This window comes from Molothrus ater, chromosome 13 (genome assembly GCF_012460135.2).
Source record: "Molothrus ater isolate BHLD 08-10-18 breed brown headed cowbird chromosome 13, BPBGC_Mater_1.1, whole genome shotgun sequence".
Classification (NCBI taxonomy): Eukaryota; Metazoa; Chordata; class Aves; order Passeriformes; family Icteridae; genus Molothrus; species Molothrus ater.
Window position 1 is genome coordinate 1,769,885 of NC_050490.2, and position 23,252 is coordinate 1,793,136.

General features: G+C 52.3%; 1 protein-coding gene across 1 annotated transcript; it reads left to right on the forward strand.

Moving 5' to 3' along the window:
• The first annotated feature begins 14,164 nt into the window (after window positions 1–14,164).
• LOC118690832 (dual oxidase maturation factor 1-like) lies at window positions 14,165–20,589 on the forward strand. The gene is made up of 6 exons (XM_036389784.1): window positions 14,165–14,311; window positions 15,165–15,222; window positions 15,801–15,935; window positions 16,106–16,319; window positions 19,573–19,787; window positions 20,381–20,589. The coding sequence occupies exons 1-6, from the start codon at window positions 14,165–14,167 to the stop codon at window positions 20,587–20,589; spliced, it is 978 nt and encodes a 325-aa protein (XP_036245677.1).
• The last annotated feature ends 2,663 nt before the right edge of the window (window positions 20,590–23,252 follow it).

A 23,252-nucleotide genomic window follows, 5' to 3' on the forward strand; every position in this document is an offset into this window, starting at 1 on the left:
CAGACTCTTCTATGGGGGGAGGAAGGCAGAACCCCAGGGCTTGTGCAGGGGGAATGGGCAGGGGGAGCCCCTTGGGGAAGGGTGAAGGGAAGCTCCCAACAGCTCAGAGGGTTTGGATTCATCCCTGCAGCCTCTGCTCACTGAAGGAGACCCTGACATGATAAAACAGCACACCTGGGTGAGCTGATCACACACACAGATCATAGGAGCATTTGTGACCCTCTTTGCTGGGAATGTTCCCAGCAAAATCTTGTCCTGGCAGTGCTGGGATTGTGGCACCTCAGGGTTAACTGCAGGCTCCTTGGCCATCACACACTCCTCTGCTTGTGAGGCTGCTTTGTGAGGATGGCTCAGTGCTCCCTCATCTCGTGCCTGCAGGTAAACACAGGGGCAGAGGCACAGCCCTGGGCCCTTGGTTGTGCAGGATGGCAGGAGAAGGGAGCTGAGGGTGAAATGGGTGATGGAACAGTCCCATGAGCAGGCTCTGGGTCTGTTCCTTCTGAAAGTGCTGCTCACAGCTGCACCCCATGGCTCCCAGCCACTTGTGGCGGTCACAGAATGGGTTGGGTTAAAGGGACACCTTGTGGCCGTGTTCCAGGGGCAATTCCACTACCCCAGGTTGCTCTAATCCCTGTCCAGCCTGGCCTTGGGTATTTCCAGGGATGGAGCAACCACAGTTTCTGTGGGCACCCTGTGCCAGAGCCTCCCCACCCTCACAGGGAGGAATTCTTTCCCAATCTCCCATCCATCCCTGCCCTCTGGCAGTGGGAGCCATTCCCTGTGTCCTGTCCCTCCATCCCTTGTCCCCAGTCCCTCTCCAGCTCTCCTGGAGCCCCTTCAGGCCCTGGCAGGGCTCTGAGGTCTCTCCTGAGCCTTCTCTTGTCCAGGTGAGCAGTTGTGTCAGCCTTTCCTCAGAGCATCTCCATGGCCCTGGAGATGTCCCCAGGAAGAGCAAAGCCTGGCAGCAGAGCCCAGAGTGATGCCATAAATGAAGCCATAAACTTTCACACTCTGCTCCCCACAATTCTGCTGATAAATTCAGCTGGGTAAAATGCTCATAAATTCAGCCTGACCCTTTGGTCCCACAGGGGGAGAGCCCTTTGCCCAAGAGCAGGAACCTCAGAGCCACCTCACACCAAGCCAAGGGAAGATCCAGCACCTGAAGATGGTAGAGGGGTCAAAGCCATGGTAGGAGACCTTCCCACCGTGCTCCCTGTCCTTTCAAGGATAGTTCAGAGCCTGTGGAGCCTCCTCTTCCTCACTGGAGCAGCTGCTTGGCTGCAGCCCCTGGGAAGAGCAGCACCTTGAGCCTCCCCGGTTCCCCACCTGCTGGTGAGCAGCCCACCTGTGGCACCCCCTGTAGAAGTTCCCTTTGGGAGTCCTTCATGGTCTCCTGCCCCCCAGCTTTGCTCAAGAGCTTTTCCACTGTCCTGCAGCCATTCATGCAGGAATCCTTCCTCCAACATCTACTTCTTGTTGTGTTCTGGGGTGTGGGTGACCCCCAGCTCACCTTTTCATTAGCTGGAGTAAAGCTTTGACTAAAAACTAATTATTAGCAAGAAAAATAATGACCCTGTGGATTGTGTTTGACACTGGAGGAAGCCAGATGCCCCTCAGCCAGCACTGTGAGGGACTGACAGCCTCATGGGCTTCCTGCCTTGATGTGTCATGGGACCACCCTGTCCAGCTCACTGCAGGGGCAGCAGGGTCCTGAGGCACCCAGGTGAGATCCTCATTCTCCCTCTGACCCAGCCAGACCTGTCCAGCTGCCTCTCTGTCTGTCTGTCTGTCCCCAGCCCCTCATCACTCTCCTCTGGGTTGGGATAAAGAAGGATGAGGTCACTTGTTAGCTGCTGCCATGGGCAGAACTGGCTCACCTTGGGGAATATGAGTTTATTTATTAATTCATTTAAGTATGTGATTCAGGTTTTGGGAAAAAAAACAACCCCCCCAAGCATTTTCACACCTGGGGAAGGCACCTCCCCTCCCCTCTGCCAGGGTCACTTCCAGCCCCTCTCCTGCTCCCTGATGTCCCTGTGGGTGACATCTATTTATCCCTCACAGGCAAACAACTAAAATCACTATTCAGCCCCTAAATCACCATTCCCTCTTGAGTTTAGATTACAAACTGAGAGGATCAGGAAAGCTTTTGAGGAAGCTCATCAGTTTTTGGCAGTGTGCTGGCTCTGCCCTGTCATGCACCTTTCTGACATTTACCTACACAGGCTCTGCACAATGTCCCATCACTCACCAGGACACGTTCTCAGGAAAGCTCCAGGACCAAGGCTTTGTGCCCAAGCTTAGAAAAGCAGTCAATTCTTCACTTTGGTTTTTTCCCCAGCTCTGATTTATTTCTGCCACTCCTCTGGTTTGAGGCTAACTCTCCATGCTGCTGCTGGGGCTCAAGTCCTTGCTCACAGCTGTTTCTGCACACTGCAAGCACAATATAAGTTAATTTATTGTAAATTAATTTAAGTATTTGATTCAGAGATGCAATGAGGCCCCTGGGGGTCACTGGGATGACTTTCTTGGGGTGTTCAGAGCTGGTTGCCTGCTGGAATTCCTCATTGCACAGGATGCCTCCCTGACCCACGGTGGCACCAGTGCCAAGTTGAGCTGGTTTGACAGTGCCCAGTGCCTCCTGCAATCTGCCACCAGGAACCTCGGCTTGTGGGTTTTGTTTGCCAGGGAAAAGGGCTGGCATTGGTTTCAGGGGCCTGTGGGCCGGAGTGGCCGGCTGGCTCCTGAAATTCCACATTGCACAGGATGCCTCCCAGACCCAAGCTGGCACCACCAGAAACTTGGGCTGGTTTGACAGTGCCAAGTGTCTCCTGCAAACTGACAGCAGGAACATGGGCTGGTGGGTTTTGTTTCCCAAGGAAAAGGCCTGAACAGTTATTCAGGGGTCTGAGGCCCAAAATGGCCGCTGTCTGCTGGAATTCCGCCTTTCGCAGGATGCCTCCCAGACTCAAGCCACCACCACTGGAAACTCAGGCTGGTCTGACAATTCCAAGTGCCTCCTGTAAACTGACATTAGGAACCTGGAATGGTGAGGTTTGTTTCCAGGGGAAAAGGCCTGACCTGTTGGGGCCTGTGGTCCGGAGGGGCCGGCGGGCTCCTGAAATTCCACATTGCGCCGGATGCCTCCCAGACCCAAGCTGGCACCAGTGCCAAGTCAAGCTGGTTTGACAGTGCCCAGTGGCTCCTGCAATCTGCCATCAGGAACCTGGATGGTGACTTTGGTTTGCCCGGGAAAATTGTCACAGATACCTTTTATGAAAAATCCTTTCCTTAGGATTTTTCCTCCTGAGAAGCTGAGAGGCCTCAGCAACAAAATGTAACCAATGGTTCTCTGCTGCTGTGGAATGCAACAGGTGCATCTGGGATTGGGCTCATGTGGTTATTTCTAATTAATGGCCAATCACAGTCAGCTGGCTCAGACTCTCTGTCCCAGACACAAGCCTTTGTTATCATTCCTTCTTTTTCTATTCTTAGCCAGCCTTCTGATGAAATCCTTTCTTCTATTCTTTTAGTATAGTTTTAATATAATATATATCATAAAATAATAAATCAGCCTTCTGAAACATGGAGTCAGATCCTCATCTCTTCCCGCATCCTCAGACCCCTGCAAACACTGTCATGGTAAAGGGCCAGCGCTGGTGTTGGGGGCCTGTGGCCCGGAGTGGCCAGCTGACCTGTGACACATTTCTTTGGAACACCCCAGGAAACTCATCCCAGCTCATGGGCTCTCTGACATTTGCTGTTCCTGGGCTTCCCCCACAACCTGAGGCTGTGGCATGGCCCCAGGGCTGGGAAAAGAACATGAAGGGAGATAAACAGATAAAATCACCTTCTGTGGTGCTGGCTGAGGGTCCCCACAATGAGGGGAGAGATGAGGAATCTGACTCCATGTTTCAGAAGGTTGATTTATATTTTGAAATATTTTATGATATATATTATATTAAAAGAAAATTATATATTAGAACTATACCAAAGAAAGAGAAAGGAGACAACAGAAAGCTAGAAAGGAATGAATAATAAAATATTGTGACTGACCAGAGAGTCCGACACAGCTGGACTGGGATTGGTCACAAAGTAAAAACAATTCACATGGAACCAATCCAAGATGCACCTGTTGGTGAGCAACCTCCAGAGCACATTCCAAGCAATCAGAGAATTATTGTTTACATTTCTTTTCTGAGGCTTCTCAGCTTTTTAGGAGAAAAATCCTGATGTAGGGATTTTTCAGAAAATTCACAGTGACAACCTTCACAAGTGACATTTGTGTCTTTGGCTGTGGGACTGGCTCAGAGCAGAGCTGGCTCAGAGCGATGTCAGTGAAAATCCAGTGCCACCACTTGGTGTCATTGCTGTCCCAGGCTCAGGGCAGTGCTCAGTGACAGGGGACACCCTCCTGCTGAGCTCTTGCAGTGACACAGCCCCAGGCTGGGTTGTTCCCTCCTCTGAGGTGCTTGGAGACCTCTGTTCCAGAGGAGACCAACAAGGCAGGCAGGCAGGGAGGGAGGGAAGGAAGCAGAAAGGGAAGCAAGCTGCCATCAGGAAGCAAAGCAGTCAAATTCCATTGCCACCCCCACGCTCCTCCAGGGAAAGCTCTTCATATCCTGGTGTGAACATCAAACCCTGGCCTGACCAAGGTAAATCCAGCCAGGACAGAGGCTGGGACAACCCGAGGAAGTGGATTTCCAGAGCTTGGCACTGTATCCAGATAATTTCCTAGTGCAGAGGAGGAGAGGTTAAATGCAGTGTTCTCAAACCACAGAGAGATTCCAGGTGGCCAGAAAGGCCAACAGCAGCTGGCTTGTAGCAAAACCAGTGTGGCCATAGCCCAGGGCAGTGCCTGTGCTGGCTCTGCTGAAGCACCTCCAGCCCTGGGTGGAAGCTCTGGAGCCCTCACTCCAAGAAGGACATTGGGGGCTGGAGCACATCCAGGGAAGGGAACAGAGCTGGGGAAGGGGCTGGAGCACCAGGAGCAGCTGAAGGAGCAGGGGGGGCTCAGCCTGGAGAAAAGGAGGCTCAGGAGGGACCTTCTGGCTGTGCATAACTCCCTGACATGAGGGCACAGCTGGGGAGGTCGGGCTCTGCTCCCAGGGGACAGGAAACAGGACAAGAGGAGAAGTCCTCAAGCTGTGCCAGGGGAGCCTCAGGTTGGACATCAGGAGGAATTTCTCCATGGAAAGGGCTGTCAGGCATTAAAAGGGGCTGCTCAGGAGAGGGAGTCTGTGATGTTGTGAGGGTCCCCAGGACAAGGTGAGAGATGAGAATTTGACTCCTTCTCAGAAGGCTGATTTATTATTTTATGATTATATATTTATTATTATATTAAAGAATGCTATACTAAAACTATACTAAAGGAAGAGAAAGGAGACATCAGAAGGCTTAACAAGAAAGAATAATAAAAACCTCATGACTGATTCCTCAGAGTCTGACACAGCTGATGGTGATTGGTCATTAAATTAAAACAATTCACATGAAACCAATCAAACATTCACCTGTTGGTAAACAATTAATGTCCAGACCACATTCCAAAGCAGCAATCACAGGAGCAGCAATCTGATAATTCTTGTTTTTGTTCTTCTCCAAGGCTTCTCAACTTCCCAGGAGAAAATCCTGGCCAAAGAGGATTGTTCAGAAAATATCACTGTGACAGGAGTCCCCATCCCTGGAGGCATTCAAGGAATGATTTGATGTGGCATTCAGTGCTCTGGGCTGGTTGGCAAAGTGGGGATTGGTCACATATTGGACTCAATGGTCTTGGAGGCCTTTTCCAACCTCAGTGATCCTGTGATTCTGTAAAAAGGCATACAGAAGCCTTTTCCTGGTGATCTGACCCACCAGCTCACTTTTCCCTGTCACTCACCAGCCTCTGGAAAAATCAAACTGGTAAAGGTGACACTGAGAGGGTGATGAGACCTTCAAACATTTAACAAAGGCCAACTACAGCACCAGGGATCTCCCTGTTGGGCCGGCCCTGCCCAACCCAGACCTTCAGGGACAGCAGAATGGGATAAAGTTCCTGCAGTGCACATAAAGAATGAAAACAGCTCCAGAGCAGCAGGGACAGCACCAGCTGTGGGGTTGGGTGGGAGCCCTTCTGCCCCAGGACCCTCCCACAGGACTCCCAAAATCCCCAGGGTGCTGGAGTGCAGTGACAGAAGGCCCAGCACAATCTAGCATCTTCTTTTCCTTTCTGTTCATTTTAACCTCCATGTGGGGCTGAGGAGAAGCCAAGGACTGCAGCAGGAATAAGGGATTCATAAATTTTTTGGTTCTTCAGGCTGGTGGAGTGCAAAATGCAGCGAGCAGATACACCTGTCCTAGCACTGGGGAATGCAGCAGGGACAGCTCCCAGCACTCCTGGTCCTGCTGTGCTGCAGGGGAAGGTGCCATAAACCCCCTCCTGCCATGTCCCAGCCAACCTTTGTGCAATGCTGAGGAGTTGTGGAGCTGCAGAATTGCCGTGGAATTGATGGATTTATAAAATATGCTTAGCTCAGTACCAACACAGAGGTGTTTTCCTACTGTGGGAAGAGCAGCCAAGCTGGAATTTGGGCAAATCTCCTTCCCAAAGGAGGAGGCAGAGGTGGGTGCAGGATGACCCCTTCCTGCCCCAGGTAGGAAGCACAAAGAGTGAACTCCTGTGGTTCCTTTCCTGCTCTCACAGCTCCCACAGCCTTGCTGACATCTCCCACCCTCTCACGTGCCAGGGAGCACTTTTGCCTTCAGGAGTGGCTCTGTGCCTGTTCCAAGGAGGGTTTTCAAGCCAAACCCAGCAAGAAGTGGCTGGGGGGGTGGCCCTGATCAGGGAGGCACCAGCCCCCAGCATGGGCCAGGGAGCAGCTCCAGCCTGGTCACGTTGCTGGTGTGGGAGGCACAAACCTGCTCCAGAACCTGGATCCAAGTGCCATGGGAAGGGATGAGGGAGCTCCAGGCAGGGCAGGAGGACTTGTGGGAATCCTTACCTGGGACTTGGGAAAAGGGACACTCTGCTTTTCCTGCCTTGGGAACATTTGTGTGGCACGCTTAAAGATCCTGTCCTTTGATGAAGGGTCAGCCTCCCTTTCCCTGGAAGGATGGGAGACACTTCCCCTGAAAGGTTTTAGGGAACAGCTCTGCTGGGAGATCTGTGAGGCTGTGGTGGGAGGAACAGGGCCTTCAGCCTCACATGAATTCTGGTGGGTGACTCTGAGGGCCTCTGGTTCAACCCCTCCATCCCAGCAGGACTGGCACCAACTGCAGGGCACATCCCAGGGTGAGGTTTGGTGGGACAGGACCACTGGAGGGAAGAGCTCTGAACATCCCTGTCTTGGGGTGATTTTGTAATGATGTTTTATTCCCTAATTATGTGCTTCACACCCAGAAATGGCTGCTGTAGATTTCAGATGGACCCAGGGGTGGAGTGGGGAGATTTGGGCTCCTGCATGGTTTTGGTTCAATCTCTCTCCAGGCTGGACCAGGAACACTGCATTAGATTTTTGTGGAATTGGTTTTTAGCTAGCTCCAAGCCAGAAACTTCCCTTCCCTTCCCTTCCCTTCCCTTCCCTTCCCTTCCCTTCCCTTCCCTTCCCTTCCCTTCCCTTCCCTTCCCCCTTTTTTCCCCCCACCCTTGAAATGTTTTTGGCTTTTCTCATTTTTCCTTTCAGCCCTTCTGGGGAGGCAGTGGGGACCTTGGAGGAGCTGAAGCAGCATAAGAAAGGACATTGAAATCCACCAGCTCTGGCTGCTGTGAGGAGAAGACCCACACCAGAAGTCCAACAGGTTCCCAGCTGCTCTGTGAATTCTTTTCTCCTCCCTCCCCAAAGAAGATCAGCCACCACCTTCACCTCTCAGCCACACACTGAGGTGGGGTTGGGGTGTAAGGTTCAGGTTTTTTTCTGTGCTTTGCAGGTATCTTGCTTCAATAATGAACAGTTTTGCTGGTGGTTTGGTTATTTTTGTTGTTGTTGTTGTTGGGTTTTTTGTTTGTTTGTTTTGATTTGGTTTGGTTTTTGTTTTGTTTTCCCCTTTAATCCCTGGTATCCATTTCTCTCACTGGCAGAAGATAAATTGAGTTACTGAAGCCCTTTCTCCTTAGGGGAAACACTCATTCCAGGGCATTTCCTCCTGACATTTGCCTCCATAAAGGTTTTGTGACACCCAGAGCTGGTAGAGAACATGCATAGGAGACCTGGCCAACCCCAAATCTGCCTTGGATATCTTCCAGCACAAAGTTCACTCTGCTGATCTGAGCTCTGGAAGCTCAGGAGCTGGTGTGAAGGGATTCCAAGGCTGGCAGGGAGATATAACACAGAGGAGTTTCCATGGAAAAATGTTTGTTGCTTAAAATTGGCCTCTAATGCCAAGGATTACAGAAGAAAGCTCTCTAAGCTGCAGCCAAGGATGAAAGTGATGATTACCACACAGTGCATCACCAACAAGCCCCAGCAAAGCTGGGAAAAGTTCACCTCCCTGATGGTTACATCAAACTGGCAGGAAGGACTGCTATCTGTGGGGACAAGGTTCCCCAAACTGGGACAGTGAAACTCCACAAATAAATGATGGATCCCACAACTAATGCCCTTCCTGAGACCCACCCCAGGGCAGAGGAGCTCTGTTGGGTGAGGGAGGTGCTCTGGGATGTGTGATGGTGTTCCCAGGGGTCCGAGGATGAGGGAAGAGATGAGGATCTGACTCCATGGTTCAGAAGGCTGATTTATTATTTTATGATATATATTATATTAAAACTATACTAAAAGAATAGAAGAAAGGATTTCATCAGAAGGCTGCCTAAGAATAGAAAAGAAAATGAATGAATAACAAAGGCTTGTGTCTGGGACAGAGAGTCTGAGCCAGCTGGGCTGTGATTGGCCATTAATTAGGAACAACCACATGAGCCCAATCCCAGATGCACCTGTTGCATTCCACGGCAGCAGAGAACCATTGGTTACATTTTGTTGTTGAGGCCTCTCAGCTTCTCAGGAGGAAAAATCCTAAGGAAAGGATTTTTCATGGAAGATGTCTGTGACAGAGGGATGAGCCTGGAGGGGCAGTTTGGGAGCTGGTAAATGCTCTCTGATGGAGAGGAAACAGCTGTGAGAGATCCAAGATGGGAGGTGAGGTTCTTCCCTTCTCCTCCCAGCTCCCAGGGATCAGCTCAGGACCCTCTCCTGATCCCTGCTGAGAGCTGGGACTGGGGCAGCCTGGAAGGGGCACCTGGGCTCTGTCAGCAGCAGAGCACAGCTGCACCTGCAGCCCCTCATCCAGGCTGGGTAACCCCAGGAAGGAGCAGGGGAAGGAATGGGAGCAGCCCCAGCCCCTTCCGCACTCAGACATGGGGCTCAGAGTCCATGGGGTCAAGCACAGAGATCTGGGATGGATGGAAATATTTGGGAGGGCAGTGGGACAGCTGGGTCCCTGTCCCCTGCATCTCTGAGAACCCATGGGAACTGGAACACTGGCAGGAGCTGAAAGGAGCTGCTTGGGATTGCATTTGTGGGGTGCCCTGTGGCAGGAGGAAGGATTGATGAATCTGACTCCATGTTCTCAGAAGGCTAATTTATTATTTTATGATCCTATATTATATTAAAGAATACAGAACTAAATTATACTAAAGAATACAGAAAGGATACTTACAGAAGGCTAAAAAGATAACAATGAAAACTCCTGACTCTCTCCAGAGTCCTGACACAGCTTGGCCCTGATTGGCCAAAGAGTGAAAACAATTCACAGAAAACCAATGAAACAATCACTTGTTGGATAAACAATCTCCAAACACATTCCACATGTGAGCACAACACAGGAGAAGCAAATGAGATAATTATTGTTCTCCTTTTTCTCTGAGGCTCCTCAGCTTCCCAGGAGAAAAGTCCTGGGTGAAGGAATTTTTCAGAAAATATGGATGTGACAGTTTGGGACTAGAAATAAAGATGATCAAGTACCCAAAGCAAGATGCTCTTCCTGTCATGTGCCACAGAAGGTCTGGACCATGGCCACAGCCTTGTTCCCCTCCTGCACAAGGGCTCTTGGAAGGGGCAGGGGGCTGAGCTCTCAGCACAATTTTTGGATGAGGATTTCCTCAGTGTGGCTGAAACCCCTCCTGGTTCAGTTCCCACAGGGATGGTTTGTGGCTCCTGCTGGGCTCTGCCTCCATCTCCTGGCAGTGCTTTCACCTGAGCTGTCTCCATCACAAGTTCTGAAACCCACTGGTCAGTGGGTAGCAACAGCTTCTTCTTCTCTCAAAATGTGTAACTTCCAAATAGAGCAGGAAAAACAGATCCTTGTTGCAAATACATCTAGAGCCAGACCAAGGCCACAGCAACCTCTGCTCATCAAGGTGGAACTGACCAGAGGGCCTTTCCTTTCCTTTCCTTTCCTTTCCTTTCCTTTCCTTTCCTTTCCTTTCCTTTCCTTTCCTTTCCTTTCCTTTCCTTTCCTTTCCTTTCCTTTCCTTTCCTTTCCTTTCCTTTCCTTTCCTTTTTCCTTTCCTTTTCCTTTCCTTTTTCCTTTCCTTTTCCTTTCCTTTCCTTTTTCCTTTCCTTTCCTTTCCTTTCCTTTCCTTTTTCCTTTCCTTTCCTCTTCTCCTCTCTTCTCTTTTTTCTTTCCTTTTCCCTCCTATCATTCCCTTCAAGCTGCTCCATCATGGCAGATTCCTGGGCAAGGATCCATCCACAGGATGGGCTTCCCCACAGCAGATCCCCAGCTCAGCCCCATCTGCAGCACTGTCCCTGGCAGGGCAGAGGGGTGATGGGGACAGCTCTGGGGCAGGGTGACTCCTGGACACAAGCACACATCCATCATTCTGGCTCCCATGGGTCAGGCAGAAATGCTCGCTGTCCATGCCCAGGATCACCTCCCTGCCCAGGCATGCCCCCACTCTTTCCTCACTTCCCAGCCCTGAGAGGGGTGGCTGATCCAGCACTCACATTGTCTTGCACAAGAGGTGCTGGGAGCTGCCCCCACCTCCCTGGTGACCTGGATCCAGTGACTCATCCCTAATCTGGGGCTCCATCTCTCCAGAGAAACTTCCCAAGCAAGAGGGCTGCCCCAGCAAGGGCAGGGTGCTGACACTGGCAGAAGAAACTCCTTGGAAAATGTGCAGCGTTCCCTGGAAACTGTGTGATGAAACCCTTTTACACCTTTACTGCCTGCAGAAATACTCAGAAAACGTAAAATTTAAAAAAGGAGGAAAACACAAACCCCCATTTGTAATAATAGCCTCTTCCTACATGCAGAATGCTGGGTGAGGGGTAAATCAGGCAGTTTTCTCACATTTCCCAGGGTATGATCCCATCAGCACTCCAGGGAATGGGAGCATCCCATTGCCACAGCCATGGTCCATTTCCATCCCTCTGGGGACACATGAGAGAACCAGAGCATTTCTGGGAGCACACAAACCTTGTGGTGCTGGTCGCCTTTAGAGAAAGAGGGGAGCTCCCTCCCCCTTGTTTGCATTTTTGGGAACAGGATATCTCCCCAAAGGACATTTGTGATGTTTGTCTGAGCAGCCCCAAACCCACCCTGCCTCAGTGCCTTCCCAAGGCAAACTCCACACCTTGCTTTGTCCAAGCCAGGGCAGGGCTCATCCCTCTGCTGCCTCTCCCAGCTCCAGGGGATGCAATGAGGGATGCTTTAGACCCTCATCCCACCCCTCACATGGCTGCACCTTCCCCATCTGAATTAATTTGCCCCTGCCACCCCCTCAGTTATCCCCTCCCACACTGCAGGGAGAGGTGGTTCCACCTTTCCAACGGGTCCAAAGCCCCAGGGATGTCCCTGTGATCACCCCTAAGGATTGGCTCCATTTGCTGTGAGCAATTTTGTGTTTCCCTCTGCTTTGCAGAGGCTGTCAGAGCTGGAGCTGGTGCCCATCCCCACCAGACAGCTCCCAGCACCTCTCTGCACACACATTCCCCATCCCCATCACCTTTCCCACCCTTTGATTTCTGCAAACAGCTCCAGGGGAGGGATTCAGAGCTCAGACTGGGTCGAACCAGTTGGGGATTTGAAGGGAAATGGCAAAGTTTTTGCCTAAAAAATGCCTTTATTTCCTATTGGGCATGAGTGAAAACTCATTTTTACCTCCCTCTGCCAAGGGAGTGGTACCCAGCCAGCCCATTCACTGGGATGCAAACAAGAAAATCCAGGGGATGGATATTTCCATCAGTTTCAGAGGGGAGACCCCAAACATGGGTCAGGGGAGTGTTTCTGCCACGCTGCTCCTTCTCAGTACCAATACAACCTTCTTCAGCCACCTGAAATGCCAGAGTAGAGGAGCAAACCCCAAAATCTTGAATTGCCATGATCTCCATGCCATGGCCAGGTTACAAACCCCAGCATTTTCTGCACGATGGGGCTGGGAGCACCTCTAGAGACCTTGCCAGGACCTTCCCAGGGATGGAGCCAGGGCCAGCAGGAGGCCAGGCAGGCACAGCCAGGCTGGGTGATCCCAGCTGGGAACCCCACCAGGGGTGCCCATGGGGGCTTGGACACCTCTGGTCCCACCAGAGGGGCCTGGTAGCTCCAGGCTCTTCATGCCATGTGGAAATGGACTTTTTACTGCTGTCCAAGAAAACTCCAGGAGGTGAAGCCGACCCTTCCCAGGGCTGTGCCCGCCCGTGGATCCCCTTTGTGCCCTCACAGGAGCGCGGGAGCTCAGGCTTAGTGTGAAAAACGCCAAACACTTGGTTTTAAAATATTAAAAGTTTAATAGTAATAAAATGGTTATAAAAATAGTAATGCAATTAGAGTAATAATAATTTGGACAAATTGAATTAGGACAATATGAGACAATAAGAACAAAGAGTTAGGGACTGTCCGGGTACCTTTTTCTGGGCAGCATAAGCCCGAAAAAGGCCCCACGTTAACAGAGGATTAACCCTTAAAAGCAATAGCCTGTTGCATATTCATACACCTCATCCATGATGCATAAATTCCATTCAAACACAGGATTCTGTCTGGGCAGTGTCAGCTTCTTCCTTCTAATCCTAACAGCTCCTTCGAGGCGGGAAGAAGTTCATTTCTTCTGATAAGAGGGCAATAAATTCTTTTTCTCTGAAAGATTCTGGTGTCCTGGGGCTGCTATCTCTCTGCAAGTCCTTTCTTTAAAAAAATATCCTACATAGCATCGTTTCTATTTTAACAATTTTTATAACCTAAAACTATATTTAACACACTACTTAAGAGAATTAATACAGCATAACTTTCTAACAGAACACAGATAATATTCATTTTAACATTTGCGAAAAGCCAATCATAAAATACATGCATTTTTCACACTTAGGCTGGATGATCCAAGCACTCTGGGAGGCGGGAACTCCAAAAACCACCGGGAGCAGCACAGCCAGGCTGGCTGCTCGCCCGCAGCCTTGGCAGGAGGTGCGAGCGGGCGGGGAAGCGGCGTCAGGGCTCATCCCGGAACATCCCGGCTCATCCCGGAGCATCCCGGCGCTTCCTGGCTCGTCCCGGAGCATCCCGGAACATCCCGGCTCATCCCGGAGCATCCCGGCGCTTCCTGGCTCATCCCGGATCATCCCGGCGCTCCCATCCCGGCACCGGAGGTAGGCTGGGCGTGGGGAAAGGGCTCAGGGTGTTTCTGCTGCCCGCACTCCCGGGGGATTCCGAGCAGCCCTTTCCCAGCAGGAAAAGGAGCTGGTGAAGCGCTGTGGTATAAAAGCAGCGCTTGGTCTCCCAGCGGTGTCCCAGCGCCGTCCCTGAGGGCTGGCACACGGGACTGGCAGCGTCCCGGTCCCCTGCGGGTTATTCCCCGGGCGGTGAGGGGTTAACTGCGCAGGGCTCAGCCCGTGTTTGTGCCGTGATTCACCCAGCGGGGCCAGGCTGCTCCAAAAGAGCTGACCCAGCGGGGCTGGGAGCACATTTTGGGGATGGAGAAGACAGGAGGGGCAGTGAGCACGCCCTGCTGTCCCTCTTTGGGGACAACCTGAGCTTTGCAGCAATGCCCTGGTGGCTCCAAGGCAGCTCGGCTGTGCAGGATGAAGGGCTCCCGTGGGAGATCCCTGCGTGTGGGATTGCAGTGCCCAGGGGCACAGGATGCACACACAGCCAGGGACAGAGTGGGACAAGGGGCAGGACGCAGCTCTGTGGGCAAGGCTGATGGAGTGTGTGTGTAGAGATGATTTTCTGCCAGTTGTGGGTCCCTCCAGGCAGCAAGATGACTCTGTGGAATGGCTCCTACCCCTTCTACCCCGGAGCCAATGCCTGCTTCCCCTTTGACACCAGCCGGGCTGTCATTGTCACCGTGTTCCTGTCCATGCTGGCCACATCCATCATCATCCTGCCGGGCATCCCGGCAAGGAGGGTAAGTGGAGGGACAGGGGCACTTCAGACCTCTGGTCCCTGCCTGTGCATCCCACATTCCTCCTCCTTCCCAGCCTCCAGAACAGATTCGGCAAGCAAAGCTGCCCGGGGCTATGGCCAGAGCTCTGGGATCTCTGGAATGCCATGGGGCTGAGTGAGCTCCAGCCTGGCCCAGCATGAGCACCAAACTCCACCATCCCGGGTTTCTGAGGCAGCTAGAGCTGATCTTGGCTGGATTTCTCTGTGAACAAGCTGAAATTCTTTCAGCAGAGTGGAATAGCAGGGTGAGGCTCAAAGATCTCACCCCACCTTGCCAGAGAGCTCAGTGAAAGAGGGAGGAGTGTCCCAGGCATGTCCCAGCACTGCTCCCTGTGCCCCACAGACCCTGCTGGGAGCCACACCAGGGGCTGGCTCTGGGCCTGCTTCTGCAGCAGGGCTGCTTGAGGGGCTTCTGTCCCTCAGGGACACCCTACAAATGCCTGGTCACTCCTTTTTGCTACAGCTGTGGCCAGCTGTCAGCACATCCAAACACTCTGAGGTTTGGGTAAGGGTGGGAATTGCAGCTGAAGACTCTTAGAGGGAATGTTTCCACCCTCCTCCCCAAGCAAAGGGACATCACAACTTTCTCCACTGTGTTCTTTTTATGATTTTCTTTTTCTGCCTGGATCTCCCTGCTGCCTCCCCCTGACCCCAGCAGGGATGCCACAGGTGTACCCAGCACATGGGGTGACTCCCCAGGGCAGGGACAGGTCTGTTTCTCACCATTTCACCTTTCTCAGTGATGGGCTTGGTGCTGAGGTGCCCGTGGTAACATCTGGCTGAGCCCTGTGCCTCCACTCTCTCCCCCCTCACAGAGACTCCTCTGGTTCCTGCGGCTGGTGCTGGGGCTCTTCATGGGAGCAGTGATTCTCAGTGAGTGCTGGGGTCCTGGGCAGCTCATGGAGGCCAAGAAATGGAGGGGAAAGGTGGGAGAGGGTGAAGAGATCAGTCAAGGGCCAAGCCCAGCCCGTGGGATGAGGTCATGGGGAAGGTGGACACGTGTCTTGTGTCTGGGAGGTGACTCCAGAAATTGGTGGAGCCCAGTCTGTCTGCCTGGGGTCTGGAGACTGGTGGTCATCTCCAGGGCAGTCACCAAAAGCTCACCACCACCTTCCAGGGAGTTCAGGCACGTTGGCAGGGGCTCAGGGGAGAAGCAGTGCCCAGACAGTGCCCACCCAGCAGCCCCACTGCCACCAGGGCCAGGATCTGTGCTGGGCTGGGGAGAAACCAACACAAGTGGGGCTTTCAGGGTCATTCATGGGGTGATCTTGAGGAAGGACACACAGGGATACAGGAAGGACATCCAGGACTTCTGCCCCTTGGGGCTAACAGCCCAGTCCTGGATTTGGGATGAGGTAGGTGATGCTCAGGCCATGGTGACCATCCTGGCAGGTGCTTCCAGCACCAGGCATCTTGCTGCCAGCTGTGACTAACCCCTGAGGTCTTCACAGATGTGCAGTTCACCAGAGACTGGCAGAGTGGCTGGGTGCAGGCAAACACCTCCTACAAGTCCTTCAGCCCCGTGCAGGTGAGCGCTGACATCGGGCTGCACATCGGCCTGGCCGGCGTCAACGTCACGCTCAGGGGTGAGTCTGGTGTCCCCATGCGCACCTCTGCAGGGGCCCCAGCAGCTCCACAGCTGCCCTGCAGGGCCCTTGGTGTGTCTGCAGGCCCCTGGGCCCTGCTGTGCCCGTGCTGCTGCTGCTGGCACTGCCCAGGGCTGGCACAGCAGGAGCTCAGCTGGTGCCTCCCGCAGGAAACCCAGTGGAGCAGATCAACGAGACCATCAACTACAACGAGCACTTTCCCTGGAGCTTTGGGGCAGATTATGACCACAGCTACAGCCAGGGGCTGCACAAGGGGCTGCCCAGCCCCATCCTGTACGTGGCAGAGAAGTTCAGCTCGCAGAGCCCCTGTGGGGTGCACAGGCAGTACCGCATCGCCGGGCACTACGTGTCCCTCACCCTGTGGTGAGTTCCAGCCCTGCCCTGCCCTGGGGAGCTGGGGAGCACCAGTGGGAGCTTTGTGGAGCCACCCTTGTCACTGTAGGGTTGTGCCAAAGCCTCTCTGCACGATTTGGGGTTCTGGGGTTCTTCCTGGCTTGGCACAGATTCACAGAATTGTGGGATCATGGAGTGATTTGGGTTGGGTGGGATCTTAAAGCTTATGTTGCTCTAGCCCCCCACCATGGGCAGGGACACCTTCCACGATCCCAGGTTGTTCCAAGCCCCATCCAACCTGGCCTGGAACATTTCCAAGGATCACTTCCCTAAATGTCTCCCATGTAAAGCCAGGACAGGCAGCCACAGCTGCTCTGGGCACCCTATGCCAGGGCCTCCCCACCCTCACAGGGAGGAATTCCTTCCCAATATCCCATCCAACCCTGCCCTCTGGCAGTGGGAAGTTATTCATCCTCATCCTGTCCCTACAGGCCCTTGGTCAAAGTCCCTCTCCAGCTCTCCTGGAGCCCCTCCAGGCACTGGCAGGGGCTCTGAGGTCTCCCCAGAACCTTCTCTCCTCTCTCAGCAGCCCCAGCTCTCCCAGCCTGGCTCCAGAGCAGAGGGGCTGCAGCATCTTCTGTCTGTGTCCCCAGACTCCTCTGCCTTGATGTACAAAGCTGCAGTCAGAAAATTTCATTGAAGGGAAGGCAGACACAGCTGTGGGGCTCATGGTTCAGATCTCTCCCAAGGACCAAAATAAAGAGTCCAAATTGAGACCCACTGTGAAGGGTCTTCCTTTGCCTGTCCAAGTGGGCACAGACCTGCCTGAGGGGAGCTCATGGTCAGGATGGTCCTCCCTGGGGAGGGACCATGGAGAGGGAGCTCATGGAACTTGGAGCCCTTGTGTGTGCTGTGATTGTGGGGGCCCAGAGCACCCCCACGGGTCTCAGAGGTGGTGGGAAAGGCACTGCAGGGAAGAGAGAGCCTTGCAATTCCCCCTTAATGTAGGTCCCAGGTCCCTGTACCCATCTCCTTTATCATGTTCAGGAAAAATAATTATCCCCACCCAAACATTCCTGTATTTCAAGGCAGAAATGTTCATGAAAACTTATTTTTTAGGGTTTTTTTTTTCCTTGGATCAGAAAAATTTCTTAGGCTCACCTTCCCAGGGAGCTGAATCCAAGCCCTGAGCACAGGGTAGGGCTGGCAGCTGGGTGCACTCCAGGTGCTGGATCAGGTGTGGGCATGGCTAATGGTGCAGTTCTCCAAACAAAGGTGTCCCTCATGCCATTGTCCCTCCATGCCATTGTCCCTCCATGCCATTGTCCCTCTGAACACTGGGAACTGCCCGGGGGTGACCAGTTGTGGACAATCACAAGAATCAGGAAAGAAGTTCCTTTGCAGAACTGTTACAATCTGATTACTGGAGATATCCTCTGCCCAAATTAGGGTGCAGATGAGGCCAAATGAGGGTGCAGATGAGGCCAAATGAGGGTGCAAATGAGGCCATATGCTGAAGTCCATCCTATGGATTTTATGTCACAGGAAATAGGATGCAGGCAAAGATAGAAAGAAATAGAAAAGGAAACTGGGAGGAGAGGGAGGCAGATTAAGAAGATATGACCACCCATGGAACCAGACAGTGCCCCATTGATGCTCTTCTGGCCTTCTCAGAGGTGGGGAGAGCCCAGAGCTGGTTCAGGTTTAATGAGAACACCCAGGCACCTTCCCTGGGAGGGGAACTTCCACACTTTTACGGTGCTGTGGATCAGGGGCATTGCTCCCTGGAAGGGCTCAGAGTCTCGGGGGGCTTTGGGGGCTCGTGGCCCCTTCTGGGACATGACCCAGCCTCTCACACCGGTGCTGAAGCCGTTGTGCCCCCTCAGGAGGGGTGAAAGCCCCTCAGGCCGAGGTGTGAACACAAACAATGTCCCGTGTGCCCGGGACCTTCCCGGGAAGGGAGGGGAGTGTTCCAGCTGAGCCTGTTGTGGGAGGGAGGGCATTGGCATGGGGACAAACACCACTCTCTGTGAAAAACGCCAAGCACTTGGTTTTCACATTTTACAAGTTTAATAGTAATAAAATGGTTATAAAAATAGTAATGCAATTAGAGTAATAATAATTTGGACAAATTGAATTAGGACAATATGTGACAATAAGAACAAAGAGTTAGGGACTGTCCGGGTACCTTTTTCTGGGCAGCACAAGCCCGAAAAAGGCCCCACGTTAACAGAGGATTAACCCTTAAAAGCAACAGCCTGTTGCATATTCATACACCTCATCCATGATGCATAAATTCCATTCAAACACAGGATTCTGTCTGGGCAGTGTCAACTTCTTCCTTCTAATCCTAACAGCGCCTTCGAGGCAGGAAGAAGTTCGTTTCTTCTGATAAGAGGGCAATAAATTCTTCTTCTCTGAAGGATTCAGGTGTCCTGGGGCTGCTATCTGGTGTGAGTGCCTCATTCCTTTCTTAAAAAATCCCACTAACGTAGTTCTTATTTTAACCACAAAAGTTACCTTTTAATTACAAGACTACATTTACTATTAACATGTTGACACAGCACTACTAATCAATACATCAAAATACAGATGGTAAATATCTGCCTAGAGCCATGTAATATGCACTTTTCACACCCTGCCTCTCCAGGGTCTGCTTCATTGCCTTCTCCTCATCTGCCTCAAAACCCAGAGCTTCTACAGTGGCTTCTCCTCCTATGCACATCAGAGGGCTTGCCAACACCCCAAACCCTTCCTTCTCCCAAACCCTTCCTTCCCCCAAACCCTTCCTTCCCCCAAACCCCTCCTTCCCACTGCACACCCCAAACCCCTCCTGACCCTCTCCCAGAGGGGAACCTGGCCCCAGCAAAGCTCCTGCTGCCTCTGCAAATGGCCAAACGTTTGACCTATTAAACACTAATATTTCATGTATTTTAGTCTCTCATATGAACCTCCAGAGATTTCTACTCCAGGCCCACACCCAGAGCAGGGCTGATGCCAAAGCTGTACCAAGGTGCTTGGGGGCTTCAGGAAATTCAATGTTGAACATTCCCAGGTGTGGAGATCACTCTCCACTGCTGCAGGATGTGTCCCACAGCTCCAGCACTCATGTCTTTACTCAGTTGTTTGAGTTGTTTGGGTTGATCTCTAGATCAGGCAATCCAGCTATCTGCTGAAGCAAGGCCAGCTGGACCAGGTTGCCCAGGGCTTTATCCCCCCACTGGGATATGGAGAGCAGAGACTCCAGCCTGGTGTTTTGTGCTGTTTTGTGCTCCTTTTGCAGGCTGGCCTTTTGCACATGGCTCATTTCCATCCTGCTCTTCTCCATGTCCATCCTGCTCTATGGTGGCCAGATGCTCCTGCTCACTGGCACTCTGATCCTCTCCTCACTGCTGCTCTTCTCCACTGCGAGGAACACCCTGAGGTGCCCCATCCAGTTTGGCCCAGTTTCCTTGAGAACAGACTATGGGGAATCCTTTTGGCTGGCACTGGCCACAGGTGAGTGCTCAGCTTGCTTCTGGGGCTTTCTCCTCCATCCCTGCAGAGGTCATGGCCCACAGCACCTCATCCCTTCTTTCCCCATGGCTGGTCACAGAAAATGATAATTTTAGGTTAGAAGATTTTAGGTTAGAATTATCAAGGTTGGGGAGAGAGAGATGAGCAGTGCAGAGAATTGAATGTTTGAAGTTGCCTGCTGGATAGAGATTCCCTCTGCCTTTCAGGAGCTGCTCCTCTTCCACACAGCAATTGTTCCCTTTGCTCAAAGCAGAATTTTCCATGTCACACCATCACCTCCAGGGAGAGCAGCCCTTTCCCAGTAGCAGGTGGTAACTAAATCCCCCTGGTGCTCCTCTTCTCCAGGCTAAACAAAGCCAGGTTCTCCAGCCTTTCCCTGTGCATGGTGGGCTCCAGCCCCAGCTCTGCCCCCATTCATTGACCTCTCTTTTGTGCTGGGGAGCCCACAGTGATGCCAGAATCGAGGTGGGGAAAGAGAAAAAAACCTTTTCCTGCCTGCTGGGTGATGCCACAGGTCCCTGCTGTGCAGCTGGGACCAGCAGAGCTCCTGCAGAGGTGTCTCTGTGTGTTTGCAGGGCTGCTGTGCCTGCTCCTGGGGCTGGCCATCATCATCCTCAACTCTGTGCAGCCACAGAAGCTGAAGCTCATCTTCAGCCTGGACAAGAGCAATGAAGAGGAGCAGTGGGACCAGTCCTGGCTGCCAGCCCAGCCCAGCTGCTCTGCACAGGGTGGGTTCATGGTCCCCCTTGGGGAGCTCTGCCCTGGGACAGCCACCCAGCTCTGAGGCACAGGGGGGCAGGGCAGGGCCTGCAGGTGCTGCTCCTGAATCCCCCAAATCCACCAGGAGCCCAGCTGGGAAGGGACATGGCAAGGACCAAGTGATGAGAATATCCAGATCTGAAAAAGTATCTCAAATACAACAGTTTTTCTTGGGGTTTGGGTGTTTTTTAGTTTTTTTTTGGTTGATGCTGTTTTTTGTTGTTGTTGTTGTTGTTGTTTTTGGGTTTTTTTGGTTTTGTTTTTGTTTGTTTGTTTGGGTTTTTTTCCTGTTTTACTGCCATCCCAACAAGCCCTGAGTCCTCCCCAGGGTACAGAGATTAAATCAGAACAAACTGGGGACAAAGCAAGTAACTGCAGACTCATAGATATGAACCAAAGGAAAAGCAGAGCCCACAAGAGCCCCCTCCCCCTGAAGACCCTCAAAAATCCCCCCTGCCCCTGTATGCTGTCCCAATCAGCAGGCAGGGCAAGGCCTGCAGGTGCTGCTCCTGAATTCACCAAATCCATCAGGATCCCAGCTGGGAAGGGACATGGCAAGGATCAAATGATGAGAATATCCAGATCTGAAAAAGTGTCTCAAATACAACAGTTTTTGTTGGGATTTGGGTAGTTTTTTGTGGTTGTTTTCTTTTTTTTTTAATTTTTTTTTCTGTTTTACTGCCCTTCCCCTCAGTCCATCCCAACAAACCCTGAGTCCTCCCCAGGGTACAGAGATTAAATCAGAACAAACTGGGGACAAAGCAAGTAACTGCAGACTCATAGATATGAACCAAAGGAAAAGCAGAGCCCACAAGAGCCCCCTCACCCTGAAGACCCTCAAAAATCCCCCCTGCCCCTGGGTGCTGCCCCATCATCAGCCAGGAAGCTGAGATGGAGCTGTGCTCCCCCTGTACCCCACATCCCCTCTCAGTGTGAGGGGAGAGCAGGATGGCAAAGAGAACACAAATCAGCAGGGTGATGGAGGAACCAGGCTGGGAGGGAGGGAGAGGAGGAGAAGGTGGGAAAGGAGGAGCAACAGTGCCCTGGAGAGCAGCTATAACCAACTGGGGAGAGCTGGCAGCACCTCCAGTCTGGGCTCCTCATGACAAAGGTTCCTTAGTGAGTGTCCTTGAAATGTGCCAAGGAGACATTTGTCCCCATGGGAAGGAGGCTGCTGCTGGGGGCTTGCCAGAAGTGACCTCCAGATGGAGGTGCCCCATGGGCCTTCTTAAGAAACCAGCCCCCTAAATGTGCACAGTGTTTCAAAGAAGAGGGTTTTTTTTAGTAAAGTTTTATTGAAAATAATTCCTGTGCAGAACAAACCACATTAGTGACACACAAGTATCATCTGGCAGAAATGAGTAACTTACCAGCAAGGATCTCAAGAAGAAAAGTCAAAATATTGAAATTATGTACTTTACAATTAACAATTAATTGGAATGAAGGTGCCCAGGTTTCCAGCATTTGGATATAGAATCCCAGAATAGTTTGGGTTGGAAGGGACCTTAAAGCTCATCTTGTTCCACCCCCTACCATGGGCAGGGACACCTTCCACTGTCCCAGGTTGCTCCAAGCCTCATCCAGCCTGGCCTGGAACACTTCCATGGGCAGCCACAGCTGCTCTGGGCACCCTGTGCCAGGGCCTCGTGACTCTCACAGGGAACAATTCCTTCCCAATATCCCATTCATCCCTGGCAATGGGAAGTTATTCCTCCTCATCCTGTCCCTCCATCCCTTGTCCCCAGTCCCTCTCCAGCTCTCCTGGAGCCCCTTCAGGCCCTGGCAGGGCTGTGAGGGTTCCCTGGAGCCTTCTCCTGTCCAGGTGAGCACCCCCAGCTCTCCCAGCCTGGCTCCAGAGCAGAAGGGCTCCACCCTCAGAGCATCTCCATGGCCTCCTCTGGGCTCTGCAGCAGCTCTGTGTCCTCTGGAGGCAGCTCTGCAGGTGGGGTCTCACCTGAGTGAGGCAGAGGGACAGATTCCCTCCCTCCCCTGCTGCCCAGTCAGCCCAGGTGTGCTCCAGCCAGACAGGGATATCTTCATTCTCCACTCTCCTTCCTCTCCTATGGCATCTTTTTGGCCCACACTAGGTTACAAGCTTCATCTAAGAAAGGCCAAATTTGAGGGTGAAAAGAATCAAATCAGCACATCCCCCACAGCAGACTCCATGGTACATTTACTCAGTCTTTGTTTCTGGGGCAGGTTTTTTATTCCAGCTCCTGCAGCATCCACCCTGAAGAAGCTGCATCCATACCTGGCTTTCCTGGATACACCTAAACCAAAAATTGTCATGTTTGGGGAAAAAATGAGCAGGTTTAACCCCAGGCTTTTGGAGTGGCAGGTGCTCCCAGGCAGAAATGTGAGCCATGAGCTGTTTCTCAGTTTCAGTGGGAACAGACCCTTGGAGAATGGAGCAGGAAGGACATGGATTCCTCCTGGGACAGGGTCCCCAGGTGGGTGTGCAGCCCCAGTCTCAGCAGCTGTGAGCTGCTCTGGCAGCCTCCAGCACAGCCTGCCCCTTCCAGAGGGACAGATCACAGGAGACACAGTCTGGGAAGGACTTCCCAGCAAGGACCCATCCCAGTGTGTATTCAAAGGCAGCTGGATGGGGAAATGCATCTCTGGGGACATCAAGGAGAATTTGTTCTGCCCTTTTGGGTCCATCCTCAGGGAAAGAGTGAGGACTTTCTT